The 16,802-nt window shown below is 33.3% G+C and overlaps 2 protein-coding genes across 4 annotated transcripts; one reads left to right on the plus strand and one right to left on the minus strand.

Annotated features, from left to right (window-relative positions):
• Nucleotides 1–7,079: 7,079 nt before the first annotated feature.
• On the minus strand, nucleotides 7,080–9,256 carry LOC111473616 (homeobox-leucine zipper protein HAT3-like). 2 transcript variants are annotated; one of them, XM_023119075.1, is made up of 5 exons: nucleotides 8,906–9,256; nucleotides 8,459–8,705; nucleotides 8,328–8,391; nucleotides 7,967–8,046; nucleotides 7,080–7,628 (listed from the first exon to the last, which is right to left on the minus strand). In XM_023119075.1, the coding sequence occupies exons 1-5, from the start codon at nucleotides 9,048–9,050 to the stop codon at nucleotides 7,322–7,324; spliced, it is 843 nt and encodes a 280-aa protein (XP_022974843.1). In that variant the 5' UTR covers nucleotides 9,051–9,256; the 3' UTR covers nucleotides 7,080–7,321. The 2 variants fall into 2 exon arrangements, with proteins under 2 accessions (XP_022974843.1, XP_022974844.1); XM_023119076.1 differs by lacking the exon at nucleotides 8,328–8,391 and having other exon boundaries at nucleotides 7,967–8,043; nucleotides 8,392–8,705.
• Nucleotides 9,257–14,330: 5,074 nt separating this feature from the next.
• Nucleotides 14,331–15,930, plus strand: LOC111473617. 2 transcript variants are annotated; one of them, XM_023119078.1, is made up of 3 exons: nucleotides 14,331–14,638; nucleotides 15,395–15,453; nucleotides 15,534–15,930. In XM_023119078.1, exons 1-3 carry the CDS (start codon nucleotides 14,339–14,341, stop codon nucleotides 15,544–15,546), a joined length of 372 nt encoding a protein of 123 aa, XP_022974846.1. In that variant the 5' UTR covers nucleotides 14,331–14,338; the 3' UTR covers nucleotides 15,547–15,930. The 2 variants fall into 2 exon arrangements, with proteins under 2 accessions (XP_022974846.1, XP_022974845.1); XM_023119077.1 differs by lacking the exon at nucleotides 15,395–15,453.
• Nucleotides 15,931–16,802: the final 872 nt, after the last annotated feature.

A 16,802-nucleotide genomic window follows, 5' to 3' on the forward strand; every position in this document is an offset into this window, starting at 1 on the left:
ACCATACTCTTTAAACCCAAATCCCCAATTCTTTAACGCGCTAGCCAACGCGAACCCTATGCTATTACTTCAAAACCCTGGCCCTCCGAAGAACCAAGTTATGATTACCCCCACAATTGATTGAAAACTCTTAATGTGAACCAAAAAAAAACCCCAAGTTCGTCAAAAACAACAAAGAACAAAATTAATCCGCGTTATAGATTGATTACATGAACGAAAATCGCCGGCCCTTAAACCTGATAGAGTTTTTGCTATCTGGGTGCGCCGGTAAACCCTGAAATCTTCAACTTTTACAATGAATCACGACACATTCAATATGGTTGATTGAAGAAAGTCGGAATTGAGCAGAAAATATTGCAAAACGAAGGAGGAAGAAAGGGAGAGAATTCAGGTGATGTTTTGAAGCTCAAACCCTCAAAGCATATGAACACCTCTCTCCCCTAATTTACTTTGAACTGCTATCAACAAATTAACCACAAGCATATCCAAACAGAGAGAATAAATATGAGAAAGAAGGTCAGAGAAGAAAAATGATGTGAATGAATGAATGAATGAATATCAACTACATAGCTAATCCGGGAAGAGCACTCACCCTTCTATATATATAAATATCATGTGTTTTATGCTGTCCTTTGTATTTGTACCACATGGGTTCCCAGATTTTGATTTTTTTTCTTCATGGGCAGGCCTCAACCTTCCCAATCTTTTAGTGACATTTTTAAATTTTAATTGGGTTTAGTTTAAGAACCCTATTATTAATTCTCGGGTTTTGTTTTCGAGTTCCACGTGATATTATCGTTACAAAGATTCGAACATTTAACTTCTCGGGTTGATATTAATTATTTGTGTTGAATATCATATTCTTTGTTAGAACTAGTTTAGTTTGATGTAGTTTGTGTCTTTTATTCGATATGCTCGAATTTCACATTAACAAAACACGAGTGTAAGATTTATGAAAGTCAAAAAAATAAAACTTTAATGGAATGAGAATCAATGTAATTGTCATGCTTTTTCGTGGGAATCGTTGGACTTGAGTTTTAGGTCAAGATTTCGTCGCTCTTTCTCGTGGTTTAACTATTCATTATCGAGTATTATCATATAACCAACACATGAATGACAATTTAATTGGCAACAACATTGAGTGCATTGTTCTCATCAACCTCTTGGGCGTATTATTTGATAGAACCTTACAAATAGGTATCGTAGTTTGTTAAAACTCTCGTAAGTAGTTTACGTGGGAACTATGAGAACTAAATTTTAACTTTTTTAAGATCATAGAGATCAAATATTAAGTAGTTTACGTGGGAACTATGAGAACTAAATTTTAACTTTTTTAAGATCATAGAGATCAAATATATAATTTAACGTGATTAAAGTTATAATGTCTTAATTAGTTGAGTTATTTGATCAATGATAAGCTCTAGTCACTTGGAAGCCATGAACGCTCGAAGGGACATACAAACCGAAATGATCTTTGCCATGGTTGTAAGGTCACTTGGAAGCCATGAACGCTCGAAGGGACATACAAACCGAAATGATCTTTGCCATGGTTGTAAGTGAAGCTATGATTTGAATTGTGCTCCAAGGTCGGCTAATGGAAGGAAAAAAGGTTACATGCAATAGGTTCGGTAGAATAGTAGAGCAAATACAAGTATTGATCATCCTTTCAGACCAACTACTGATCAAATAGGTTCGGTAGAATAGTAGAGCAAATACAAGTATTGATCATCCTTTCAGACCAACTACTGATCATCGTCTTGGTAAGCTATTGCCTCACCGACTAGCTAATTAGATGTGAGCCCCTCTTCGAGCGGATTCCTCCTTTTGCTCCTCAACATACGCACCGACTAGCTAATTAGATGTGAGCCCCTCTTCGAGCGGATTCCTCCTTTTGCTCCTCAACATACGGGATATTAGCAGTTGTTCCCCTCCCATGATTTGATCTTTAATCTAATAATCTATTGCGGTAAAACATCCATCTATTGGGTTCCTTCTTTTTTGGCCGAATCCTAATTTCGTTTTGCTTTTCTCGATCGTTGAGCATGATCGACTCCACTATTTTCTCTGCCTCCCCGGAGAATTTCGTTTTGCTTTTCTCGATCGTTGAGCATGATCGACTCCACTATTTTCTCTGCCTCCCCGGAGCTTCCATTTCTTCTATCGCGCAACTAACTAACTAGCCAAAGAGAGAGGGAGAGGGATCATGTCAATCAATTTGTATATACATTTTGTTCATCCTATACTTGCAAGCTTAGCTTTCTTAGCCAACATCTCCGGTTTCAGTCTGGATACATTTTGTTCATCCTATACTTGCAAGCTTAGCTTTCTTAGCCAACATCTCCGGTTTCAGTCTGGTGTTAATAGAAGTAGCAAAGGAAAAGGGTAAGGCTTTTTTCATCGTAATAGTGGGCGAGTCTCATGAGATTTGTGTCGTTCGTTGGAATCAAATTCAGGTCGCAGTAGAAGGATCCGAATCCATACACTCGATCCATTGCCAAGGGATCGAGAACCAACAAACATGCATGAGAGAGATCGAGTTTGAAATTTAAAGGTTTGGGAATATGTTTTATAGAAGTTTTAGACTTAGATATATTCCTCCCTTCTTAAAAAAAAAAAAAAAAAAAAAAAAAAAAAAAAAAAAAAAAAAAAAAAAAAAACCAGGANTCTTGTCCCAATAGACTCGTCTTAAGATACTAAAGATTTGCTAAATAAATCGAAGTCAACATAGGAAAATTTGATGTTTTTAAGGAACATAAAAAGTATCAAACACACTAAGTAGTTCGTTAGGACTTCAATTTAAGTATTATTAAATTTTATGACCATACTGAGCTGATTGAACACATATAAACATGTTGAACTATTAGGATGCTCAATTTCAATGTAACAAAACGAACTCCAAAATGAACAAAACTTAAAACATGACTGGATGTCCATGTTTAGATCAATATACCATATTCCTTAAGATGAAGTGTCCATGCACGAGATGTTTATTGCTGTTATACAAGGACAATCAGAGATTCGCCAACTAATCTCTAATCATAAACTCGGCTCGATCGTCAAGAGTCCGATTGACATTTTAGAATTGGCTATATTTTATGTATACTTTGTGGGACTATTAGGGGTTTTCTATTTCTTTTAAGTGAAGTTGTCCGTTCGGTGGGGGTTGGTGTAGTACTTTTATGAGTTGATATAACAAGGATTGATCCTTGGAAAAGCATGAACTCAATGAAAACTTTATGAGCGCCTTGTGGATGCGGTTATGTAGTTTCCCACTACTCCCTAATCGTGAGCTTGTTCAGATGATAGCAAGGGATTAAACACGTGCGTGCACATCTAAAACTCAATTAAATTAGTAATAAAATTTTAGTTTTACAAAAAATAAACAAAGACCACCAAAATACAATATTACAAGTTCAAACTATTTAAAATACACAAATTACAAAAAATAAACAAAGACCACCAAAATACAATATTACAAGTTCAAACTATTTAAAATACACAAATTTATGGTTTAAAGGACAACTACGGAAGAAATTCTAGATTTAAATGTGACGGTACTCCCTATAGTGAATAGCCCACATGCGCTACCTCGACCGCTACATCAAGGTTCACTTGAAAAGAAGATTAAGCTACTCAGGTTGAATAGATAAAATATACTCAATAAGCAAGTTGTTGGATAGTTTTTCTCTTAGATGGATCAATTGAGAGATACAAGGCTCGACTATAGTTCGAGAGTTATCTCAAGGATATGAACTAAACTATGATGAAACATTTAGTCCAGTGGCAAAGATCATCACACAGTTCCTACTAGCTCTTGCGGTAAGGAAAAAGTGAAAACTATGGCAAATAGATATGAAGAGTGGTTTCTTACGCTAAGAGTTGGATCTGGAGATCTACATGAACCAACCAAAGAGATTTTAGAATGCAGTTGAAGCCATGAATCGAGTTGGATCTGGAGATCTACATGAACCAACCAAAGAGATTTTAGAATGCAGTTGAAGCCATGAATCGGTACATGTAAAGTTCAAAGAAGCCTTATTCAGATGTGGTTCAACGAATCCTAAGATATGTCAAAGATACAATCGACTACGATCTTTTGTACAAAAGAAGCGTAAACAGCAATCTAGTTGGATAATGTCAAAGATACAATCGACTACGATCTTTTGTACAAAAGAAGCGTAAACAGCAATCTAGTTGGATACTGACCAGGATACCCGAAGATCAACTACAGGGTATATGTTCAAGTTTGGTTCGAGAATAATTTCTTGGTGCAATAAAAGACAACCAACAATATCATTGTAAAAACAAAAGCGGAGTCAGAGCAACAACCGCAGAACAACTCAAGAAGTATGTCATTGATACTCTTAATGAATGATTTGCAACAGAAAGCGGACTATCTGATACCACTTAATTGCGACAACCAGTCTATGGTTTGCCTAATAGAAAATCTAATGTTTCGTGCTAAAACAAACCATGTGAAGGTGCACTACCATCTTATTAGAGAGAAAGTCTTGAAGGAAAAAATCGGATGATAAAGTGGCAAACTTACAAAAGGGTTGATACTCGCAAATATTAGTCTTAATAAATGTGTGAATGTTTCCCACAAAAGAGTTGTGTTCAACACTGACCGAGATAGAGCTAAGCTATAAGAGAACCTGATGGCTTCCAACCCATTATCCTAAAATGAGCTTAGGTGACTCAAAATAGCCTAGGAGCACCTGTGACTGAGTATGAATATAAACGACGTAACAAACTAAATGAATGTAAGATTTGAGAACGAAGTAAGAACCTACAAGCAAGTTACTCAATGAGTATGTTAGGATAGACCTAATATCCATCTTTTACAACTAACACAGTCTCCTGTTCTTGGAGCCGAAGCTATTTGCTTAGCTTTACATCAGCCCCAAGGTATAATTTCTAATACATCTTGAGGCAAGCTTGGACATATCGAGTACGCCCTATACATATATCATAAATATTTACTGAATGTGACATTGGGTATAGAATTATTTTTTAAGACTATAAATTTTAGATCGAGTAAATTTGTAAATGAATTATATATTTAGATATCATATGAGCCAATAATTGATCCGAATTTTTATAATGAATCTTCTGAATAGTGGTACTTTGTCTTAGTGACTGATTCAGACAAACAACATGGTTGGCACAATTTTGGAACTGGTAAATTATTCATTTAGACAAAATATTTTTGTGTTTTTAGTTAAGATCTTTATGTAACCGAACACATCCGTGCGTGAATGGTCAAAGCTCTTCATGTATTTAGTATCACTAGCTTATATTTTTATATTCACTCGAGCTATTTTTATTTTTTTTTCGTTTGAATGAAAAACCGATTGATTTATTGAAATCTCAAGTTCTTAAATATTATAAAGTTTTGTTCCATCGATTATATTTTAAATGCTCTATTTTCTTTACTTGAGTTTCTGCCGGTTTTCAAAAGTCTATATCATTCTACAATTTTTTATATGCACTACTTGTAGGAGTGTACATCTAATCTGATAATTGTGACCAACCCAACCCGAATTACAAGGGTTGGATTGGGTTAGATTAATATTTCGGGTTGGGTTGAATTCTTTTTCTTGAACCCGAATTAGCTCGATTTGATTTTGAATTTATAGGACAAAAACCTCAGATTGACGTTATAAAATACATTAAAAAAATTTAGCGTATTCATCTTTGGGTTAGAGTGGTAACGTAGGCTTACTACCATTATTATTTTGTTTATGTTCTCCTCATGTTTATTTTGTTTATTTTGTTTATTATTTTATTTAGTTTCTTTTATATTTTATATTTCTCTACTCCAATATTTCATACTAGAATAAATTTAAAAAAAAACAACTTGACAACCGGATTTTTAACCTTAGTTTATGTTCTCCTCTTATTCAAGAATGTAACAGTTGTTGATAAATTTGTTTTTTTTAATGATTATACACTGATTTGTTTGTGAACTTTAAATATTTTTTATTGAACCTTGTATCCAATAATTATGAATGGTGGATAAATAAAACTTTTTAAAAAAATAAAAAAAGTTAACAACTTGACAACGGGATCTAAAAATAAAAGGTTGGGTTCGGTTGTGAAAAATTTTGGGTTAGATTGCTTTAACTATCTAACTAACCCAAACTTTTGTTGAGTCAAAAAAATTCATCAACTCAATCCAACTCAGACCATGTAAAACCTATTTGTTGCAAACTTCATCCTATAATCGTTTTGCACATGCATTTTGTATTTTTTTTTTTTTCAAATTGATAGTTTATATCATATATAATTTGATATAAATATATATGGTAAACTATGTATATGGTATATGTGTTAAACTATATAATATAATTATTTACCACATTTATAAACATTATTATTTATATGGACATGCAGTATATTATTGTAACGATCTTATTTTTCGGTTGAAATAGAGCTGCTACCATATGTATGATGTGACTTTTTCATGCGAAAAACATTCATTTTAAATAGTTCATAAATGATGTCATGAACTTACAGCTTAAAAATAAAACATTATACATAATCTAATCTAAGACTATATAACAAGATGAAATGCAACTACGTTCACATCGGTTCTATGGTTTTCCTGCGTTGCCCCTGTCATTCATACGATAGTATCTTGTCATTCATACAATGGTATCTTACCTTTACATGAAGCGTAAGACTAATATATAGCTTTAGCATTTTAAGAAATATAATGAGTAAGTGACCCACTATTAGGGTCGTGAAATGCAAGCACATAGAACATGGTGGTACCTATCATTTAAAACAACATTTCATTCCTTTAGGCTGCTTTCTAGTCCGGGCTAAATTGGATGTATAGTAGTTCTCTACACACGATCCACACGTGCAAATGTGGACCCACCAGGCGGGCTTGCACACCCCTAAGACTTGCTAGTCGAGCTAGCACGTGCTGACGAGCTGTTGTCGGACACCCAAAAGGAATAGTGGTCGTCGTATCATCATAGCGAACATAAATGTCATAATCAGTCTTGTAATGTACATTATAGTATTCATTGTAACAAGAAAATATCTCGATGCATGTGAACACTTAGTCATGCGTGAGGTTCTCATACTTTCCATCATAATCGACATTTGCAATGGTTGGACAGACGTTTAGGCTATGGTATGGAGAAATTGTACAGTAAACAGAAATGCCTTGTTCTCTCCATTCATCTTTCAATTGATCATCCAAATATATCATTTCATTGTCCATTCCTCTCCCCCATTCTGCATAATCTAACTACGTTTTGTTAAGGACAGAACTACCCAATATCTCCAAACCCCCAACAAGAAACCATCAACGTTGGATCGGCAACACCGCCTGCGGGGCGATGGGCATCAAGGGCCGCTGCTGCATACCAGCTGCTACTGGATGGTGAGTCGAAGCAGCTGATGTCGACGAGAACGAGGAAACAGCCACACGCTCACACTGCGGGCACATAGTGAGAGTGGTAGGAGGGTTCATGTGCATATAGAGCTGCGGAGAAAGCTTGAGTGCCCTCAACTCTTGCACCTCCTTCTGTAGCCTTCTGTTTTCCTCTGTTAGATTCTCACAGCACCTCCTCAAGTACTCACAATCCACTTCTGTCTGCTTCAGCTTGGTCCTGCACATTAACCATTACCCGTAACGCCATCAAAAATTCAAATCCTTTCTTACTTGGTAAAGAAAACAGACAAAAATGGATGATGAAATATTATACAAGTTTTAAATTTAAGAATGATCACGTGGAGCACTTAAACAAATGGCAATGGCAGTTTTGGGGATATTCTCATTATCTGTAATGAAGAAAAAGAATATCATTGATGATGGACGCAACAATCTTCCTATGACAATTTTGACCTTCACACTTAAATGCAGTGGCAGAGCATTTATTAGTTATGAAAGCAACAACTCCTCCTGATATTACGATTCTACCCCTGGATACGGAATTAATTTGCTCACCTTGCTCTTCTGTTTTGAAACCACACCTCCACTTGTCTTGGTCTCAGATTCAGCCGTTTTGCAAGAGCCAGCTTTTGCTTCTGACGTTTAGAAATAAATAATTAATTAATTAAATTTCAGCCGTTTTGCAAGAGCCAGCTTTTGCTTCTGACGTTTAGAAATAAATAATTAATTAATTAAATAAATATTGACTAACTTAATAACCCTTTCGTTAAACTGGAGGTTAGGTCTTTTCATTACAACTGAACCGAAATATTGACTAAAACGCCCTTATTAAACCCAAATAATTACCGAAATTGCCACCAATCATTAACTCTACGTGAAGAGAAGAATCGTATGAAATGACCAGATTGCCACTTACTGGATTGAGCGTGTTGTGCTCTTTGAACGTCTCCTCAAGAACCAACGACTGTTCCTTTGATAACCTGAGCATTGAGCGTGTTGTGCTCTTTGAACGTCTCCTCAAGAACCAACGACTGTTCCTTTGATAACCTGAGCTTCTTTCTCGAGGCGTCGCCATCACCATCGCCGCCGTCTTCATCGTCGCTCCCTCGCGAGCACGAGGTTCTCTCGGCCTCCGCCTCATCTCCAACGGCTTCTCTCTCGCTCCTCTTTCCACTGATACTAGAAACCGTACTGTTCGGAGATGAAACGCCGTTCTCTTCCTCGCCATCCACCGCCGTCCTCAGCCTATTCACATCGATTCCCCTAAGAAACGACCTCGAATCGACGTTTCGATCTGAACAAACAAAATGATAACACAGTACACGACGATTCAGATACTTAATCGAAAAACGAACACCGTAAATTAACAAAATCCGCCTCAGAAACAACGATAATGTTTCAAAAATCACAGATCTAACAGAAAAAAACTCCAACAAAAAAAAAAACCAGAGTAAACCGCAATGAAACGAGAAGAACACAAAATCAAGAAATTACCAGAAACTTGAAACGCATCTTTCCAAGAGCTCCTACGGAGGTGATTAATCATGGAGTTGGAAGGCCTGTGGATGTAACTCGGCTGAGTCGTAACTCCAAACCCTAAACTCAAACTGAGACATAACTCGTCGTCGCTCCCGCCCATTTTGGAAGGAACAGAGAATCAAAAACACACTACAGAGAAGGAAACGCAATGATGAAAAATATATAGGAGAGAGAAGTGGAGGTGGAGTAGTGGTAGTAGTAATTAATTAGTGTTTGGATTCCGGGAAAGCAGAGAGAAAAGAAAATGGGTGGGAAAACGAGCAGGCGATGCGGCAGAGAGATGTCATAGCTTTTGCTGCTAATTTGCAGCGCGGATGGGACTATATATACAGGTAGAGGGAGGGAGAGAGACACGAGGGGTGTAGATTTAATCATCACTTATGACACACACACACCCTATTGGCTCAATCATGATAAAATGGCTTCTTTTTTTTTTTTTTTTTTTTTTTCGCTCTCCTTAGGGTTTTTACTTTTAACCATGGTTAAGTCAAAATAAAAGTTTTACCGTGGTTAACTGTGTTTTAAACATAAGGTGAAAAAGCGGCTTTCCCGCTCGTTGACCGAGTACTTGCCACGCGCAATGAATTATCAGTTCATGATTGTGCTACTCAAAATCACGTGGAGATGGGGCCCACAGGCATTGAGGCAAATTGGTTATATGCAGAGGATTTTCAGATGACGGTGGGCCCACGTGATGGACCTCACGCGCGTGACGTGGGTAGCACGTGTGGAGTTTGTAAAATGAGGATGGCTTCTAATAAAATATATATTTAATCACAACATTTGTCTTCTGGACTCCAATTCCATTCTCAAATATTTTAAATTGTCAGTTTATGTCTAATAAATATAATTTAATATATTTTTCCATTAAATTAATGAATATAATATTTTGAATAACTTTTTAATTAATTGATATTCTTTTAGTTTATTTGTGGTCAAAAGATTGGGATCGTCCCTCAAAAATCTGACTTATCTAATTTAAATTATTATAAAGTTTATTTTAACTTTAATATTATTATAAAAATTAAAAATATTTAAAATTTGTAACTAAACTCAGTGATGCATTATATTATAACTTGTGAATATTTGATAATCGAGTTTTATTAAATAGATTTTTTTAATAATTAAAAAAATAACGACGCAATAATTCAATCTAACCCTTTATTTTTAAGTTAGGTGAGTTAAGTTGACTTGTGAAATTTATTCAAATTAGATAAATTACACGTTTTTTTTTTCCACACAGCAGAAGTGGTAGAGATACTTTAAAAAGTCAATGACTTATGAACACTTTATTTTATTTGTTAAAAAAGTAAACAAAATATTTGAAAAATAAAATAAAAATTAATAAATATGAGGGAAAATTGATTGTGGCAGTAATGTGATGAAAAAAAGTATGAAGGATTGGTGCGACTCATCATTTTCACAATCTTCAAATTAAATAATACCCCACAAATTCTTTTTATTTTTTTATACCCCATAATTAATGCATTTTTTTAAGGAATAAATTCTGCAAAGTTTTATATATTCATAACTGTTTATGACTTTCCACATGTTACATGTCTCATTTAATTAATGTTTATGAGTTTACGTATCAAATGATTGTGCCGGTTGACTTTTCCAAAGACACTTGATTTGCTACGACTACTGTTTAGCCAATTTAAAATATTTTAAGTTAAATTAGAGGTTTCATTATTAGATAGATTGAAACCCTCAACATATTCTAATATGATGTTGTTGACTCACATAAGTTGACTTGGATTTCAAGACACAGATTCGTACTTGCTTCAGTGATAAATTAGTGACTTTTTCTTAAGCTACTCAGTTTAGTGGTCATATTATTGACTTTGTTGGGTGAATTGAATTAAGTATGAAAGACACGTACGTTGTGACTTTGATGTTAAGTTATGGATCTTGTTGTGACTTCCATGTTGTATGATGCATAATACCTTTGTATGTCATATCATGTACACTATGTTAACAAGATTAATTCAGGATTATGAAATATTTTACACCACGTATGCACTTACGAAAGTTTTCGTTATGTTTATGCAAGAGCGAATGTACAACCTGCTTGACTTAAAGTTATAAAGATCTCATGCATTGGGATACTTTCCTGCTATGATGACTGCATACGTTATGATATCTACGTATGTTATGATATTAAGCGGCCTTTTTTCTCTCCGTGACTGATAATGTGAGTGTGCACTAATTGAAGGGTAGGTCCAGACTATGCTAATGGGTCCATGTGTACGTATGTGGGTCGTGTGTAGAGAAATACTACACATCCAATTTTTGTTCAGACTAAAAAGTAAAGCTCAAGATCATGAAATGTTTTTAAATGATAGGTATCACTGTGATTATTTATATATGCATTTTCAACTACAACAATAAAGTTACTTACAGAGTATTTTTTAAAATAATCACGTCATAATAATAATAATAATAATAAATAAATAAATAAATAAATAAATAAATAAATAAAGGTTATTTCACAAGCCTATTATCTAGAATGTGTGGACCAATTTGAAGAAAAGCTTCTAGAATCTAGATTACAATGGAAGGCTAATCTTTCCCATCAATCAAACCTTGGGAAACCGATTCCCCTGGGCCCACCTTTATTTATTTATTTATTTTTTCCTTTTTCTTCTTCCCAAAATTTGAAATCCTTCTTAAAAATATAAAAATATAAATAAATAAATAAATAAATACGTCGCCATCTAGAACTATAAATTAATTTCTTTTTTTTTTTTACTCTCACATGTTTGAAAATAAAATTAACAACAATAATAAAAAAAATGGGGAGAAATTATATCATAAAATAATTAAATATATACTTTAGTTTCTAAAATTTATATAAGAAGCATTTATTTTATTTTAATTCTTAAATTTATTTCCTCTCATTTTTATTTAAGTAATATTTTATAGACCTCAAATATCAAATATTTACCAGTCACATTAAAACATTAAATGTTCTTGACTTTCATAATAATCTTAAAAGTAGGGTTGGATTAGGTTATAACTCTATTTTTCGCTGGATTAGGTTAACACAAATAAAAAATGTCAACCTACAGATCGTTTAAAATTTTCGGTTTAAAAAAATAAAAAAAAACTCAACACACAGCCCAAACGGAAAAAATATCTAACATAATCTAATAATTTGGGATGAATAGTTCAAGTTTGTGGAGTTATGGGGTCACATCGACACTCCCAATATTTGCGACTAAAATCATAAAACAGCATGATTTAAATTTTTAATTATAGATATAAGTTTATTTGTATTTTTTTTTTTAAATTTTGAAAGGGATATAAATTTAAGTTGTTGTTTGGTATATGGACAGGCTCCAATTAAAGCTTATAACAATTTTAAAATTTTAAAATTTGTATCAGAAATTGTCTTTTTCAAATAATTATAGCCCTAAGCATATGTCATTGTCACTGGTCAGGAATTACAAATTTAATTCATGGCAACTTCTAAAAAAAATATATTTTTAATTTTTCAATCACAAATAAAAACTATACAATTTGACCTACTTTTTTGCTTTCAACTGGTCCACGTGGACCAGTTTCCAATTCACACGTTATCGACTAATGAATATGAGATAGAATAATTAACACATTAAGGTTAGGAGCAGGGATGTTTATATGATTTGATAACCTGATTAATTCAGATTATTCAACCTAAACTATAAAGATCGAGTCGGGTTGAATTTTAGAAAAATTGAAGATTCAATTTAGTTTACCAGTTGATATTTTTTTTCTTATCGAATCAACTTGACCACCCAAAAAATAGGGTTATAATCCAATCCTACCTTAATTTTTAAAATATTAAGAATATTTAAGTTTGTACTAGTGTTTATAATGTATTGTGACCTGTAATATGTATTGTTGATAGGTCAGTAAAAAATCAAATAACTCAACCAAACCCAACTTGAAAATAGAGGGTTAGGTTGAGTTGAGAACTCTATTTGAATTGCTCAAATCCAAAATTTAGAGTTTGTTTAAAAGGTTTTTTTTAACCCAGTTAATATTAGCTACCAAATAATTGACACAAATGCATAAAAATAAATAAAAGATCAACAGTCTTATTAAACAAAAAATAAAAATAAAATAATAATAATAATAAATTGATTTATTTAAATTTAAAATATAAATAAATAATTTTCATAAAAATTTAGAATTTATATAGATTTAAAATTTTGTAAGGTAAAAAATTGACTTTTACCATGTTGGAAAGAGAAGATTAAAGTGGGCGGCGCGTGAGGGGAAAGTTGAAAGTCCAGTGGGGGAGAGGAGAGAGATAAGGTGGGGAAGGAGGAGTGGGGGTCACGTGCAGGAGGGGACAACACATGGTCCCATCATTGCACACGTGTGTGTTGACTTGTTTCTCCTTCTCCAGACAGTCAACAATCATTGGATACTCTTTCCCCACGCGCCTTCCCCCATCTCCAAATCATCTTTAATTATTATTTATTTAATATAAAAAAATCACAATTTCATCTCATTTCTTTTTAATAAATATTTTTCATAGAATAAACGAGAAAAAAAATTATTAAAATTTCTTTTTTCCCCCCAAATAATTATGGGATATTGCATATTTTTAAAAATTGACCCACGAAAAAAAAAGAGAAAAGAAAAAGGCGAAAATATATAATTTTAAAGTATTAATGGTTTTTTTTTTTTCTTTTGAAGAAAAAATTATTATAAAATTTAAAGTCGACACTTTTTTTGGTAGCATGAGATTCTAAAGCTTTAAGAAAAAAAAAAAAGAAACTAAAAAAGAAAATATACCAAAAATTGTCCAAACGAAGACAAAATGAAAATAAAAGGTTTGGCAGAACTTTAAAAATTAATTTATAAAATATTACTGAAAATTACATGAAAATTAAATAAAAGGTTTGGCAGAACTTTAAAAATTAATTTATAAAATATTACTGAAAATTACATGAAAATTAATAAAAATAGTAAATTACAAGTTTATATTTTAACTTTTATGTCTATTTAATTTATGAATTTTAAAAAATATTTAACATGAACTTTTAATTTTTTTTATATATATAATATGTTTTTTAACTAAATGAATAGCAAATTTTGGAATGTAAAATTTTAAAAAATTTATAGATTAATTGGACATAAAATTGAAAATTGAAATTCAATTTTATATCTAATAAATTAATTAAAATTTTAAAACAATTAAATATGTAATATTTTTTAAAATTTAAGGCTCTATTAAATTAAATTTTTTAAAATTTGAAGAAATATTTAAAGTTTAGGGGAGGGATTAAACTTATATTTAAATGATACCAGAAAATAGCAGCGAGAATTTGGGCTATATCAGAAGAATTTGGGCCTCAATCAGAAAGTTTAGGCCCAGGATCAGGCCCATTTACAATGGTCCACACGGGTTCTAAATCGTTGACGGCGACGGCGACAGAATGGGGAAAAGAGAAAGGCGAAAGCAGGGAAAGAGAGATGGTGGAGAACGGAGGAAGCGACGGTGGTAGTAACGCCCATTGGTGGTGGGCCTTGGCCGGCGCAACGCAGCTTGGTTGGGGTATCGCCTCTTTTCGGCGAGGAGTTATCGGCGATTCTAGCCTCATGCCCTTTAAGGCCTTCGCCGTTGCTTCGCTTTTCGTCGGCGCTGCCTCCTCGTCCGCCATCGCTTCCTTAAAGGCCGCCGGCATCCACAAGGTTTACTTCACCTTCTTTCCTATTCTGCATCTAGTAGTTTCATTTCTTCTCCCTCCCTCCCCCTGATTTGGATTGCGTTAGAGGTTAATTGCGCAACTCTGATTAAGTTGGCTTTGAACTTGTGTCGTCCTCTGAAGAATTAACTCTCAAGCCAAATTTTATTCGTCGCATGTGGTGAATTTGGTTAATGTCTAGAAGGACATTTTGTTTAGTTTTTAACACTCAATTTGATCGAAACACTGAAACTGGAAACAATTGATCGAATCAGAATTGGCGTCCATTGATTAAGAAGAAAAATATTTTTGTAGGTTTTAGATTTTTAGGTTGTGTTGGATTCTTTGCAGCTGATATTAATAATCTTGCTGTTAATTTCGAGCATTTTCTCCCTTGGCTTGATATTGCTGTGAAATTCAGGTATATTCTTGATTGAATTTAGAAATTTTTTTACATGATTTGAGCATTGATGTCATGATAGAGTGAACTTATAAAAGAACTTAAGTAACGAGCATTGTTTTCATCCAATCTAATAATGGTTGCTGTTATTGGGTAGTGGAAGAGAAATTATTTTCAGATCAGTTTCAGTTCATTGCCTTATAATGGTTGCTGTTATTGGGTAGTGGAAGAGAAATTATTTTCAGATCAGTTTCAGTTCATTGCCTTTGTAGAAATTTTCTTACTGCGTTTGTAAATCACTATCAAAATGTGTTTAAGCAGTTTTCTGATTTCTTGTTGCTCTTATGGATGATCCGAATGAAGCCATTATTGTCATTCCTCACACAAAATCAGGGGCTTGATCTTGATTTGTGTAAGAAAAAGTATGTTTGTAGAAGAAATTCTTGCTGAAGTAAAGTGTATGAATACAAATTTGTGGGTTTGGTGTGTTGTGTTATATCAGGTTGAAGACGTGATGGAAGTAGGAGCTAATATCAGAAATGGTTTGGGGATTCGTCCAAGAACACGAGATGAATGAGTTTTTGTTTATACTGTTCATGAAATCTTGGATTTTGTGATTTAAAGTCTTGATCACGAGTCGAGTCGAGTCTTCGGCTCAGACTGCAATTCGGATGGTTAAAGATTCAAGAAGAGGCTCATTACTTTCTGTATCATCACTATAGTTGGGTATTTGTCTGAGTGTACTGAGTACTTGTGTATGTTCATAACCTTCCTTGAGTAATAATTTCTTCTTCATTTAGGAAACTTCCATCCTTCCTGGTGCTGATTTGTCAATCTTGTTTTTCCACTTTTTATTTTTCTTTCTTTTCCTGGTCATGCAAGTTAAATTTCTTGTAATGCATGAAAGATTTGAATGGGTTGCTTCATTATTTATATATTTAGTTACCTTTTCAATATATGTTTTGTTCTGATTTATTGGAATGGGTTGCTTCATTATTTATATATTTAGTTACCTTTTCAATATATGTTTTGTTCTGATTTATTGACCATTAATTAGTTAAAGTTGGATATATTCAAAAGAGATACTAACCCACTATGTGATTTGAAAAATGTCTCCTTTCGAAAAAGAAAGGCCTTCGCGTTCCTAATTTGTCTTCCTTAGGTTGTGCGTTTCTTACTTGTCTCGCTCAGTGTTTGCAACAGCTGGAGAGGCAACTATAGAAGTGAAATCTATCGCCTCGCTACGAACTTCTCAAATATTTGATGGAATGACCCTAAGAGCTCACTTTCGGCTTTCTTCCTTGTTCTGGTTTAGGGAAGGATCTGATCTTTTTTATTAGAGTATATTGATGTCGAAATAGTCTTCGAAATAGGTGAAGGAACTACGATAATTTTAGAATACTCATATAGAATACTCAAATAGCATAATTGACACTGGAAAGAAAGAATATGAAATATATTTTTTATAATAATTATCTCAATAATACCAAAAATCCTCCTAATGTCTGATAATTTTTTTTTAACACGAATGCTACAAACTCTAACCATCATTGATAAAATATAATTACACCTGAAAAATTCTTACAAAATGCAATTCAAAATTGTATTTAAATATCATTTATAATAACCTTTTATTTGAATTATGTTTTTTTATTATGGTATCAAAGGCTTGGCTGATGTCCTAGTCAAACCTAGACTAAAGAATGTCAATATTGTACTCAAATATTTCAATTTTTATGGTACAGTAACGTCGATAAAAATATCTATAAAA

This window comes from Cucurbita maxima, unplaced genomic scaffold, assembly GCF_002738345.1.
Source record: "Cucurbita maxima cultivar Rimu unplaced genomic scaffold, Cmax_1.0 Cma_Scf00134, whole genome shotgun sequence".
NCBI lineage: Eukaryota > Viridiplantae > Streptophyta > Magnoliopsida > Cucurbitales > Cucurbitaceae > Cucurbita > Cucurbita maxima.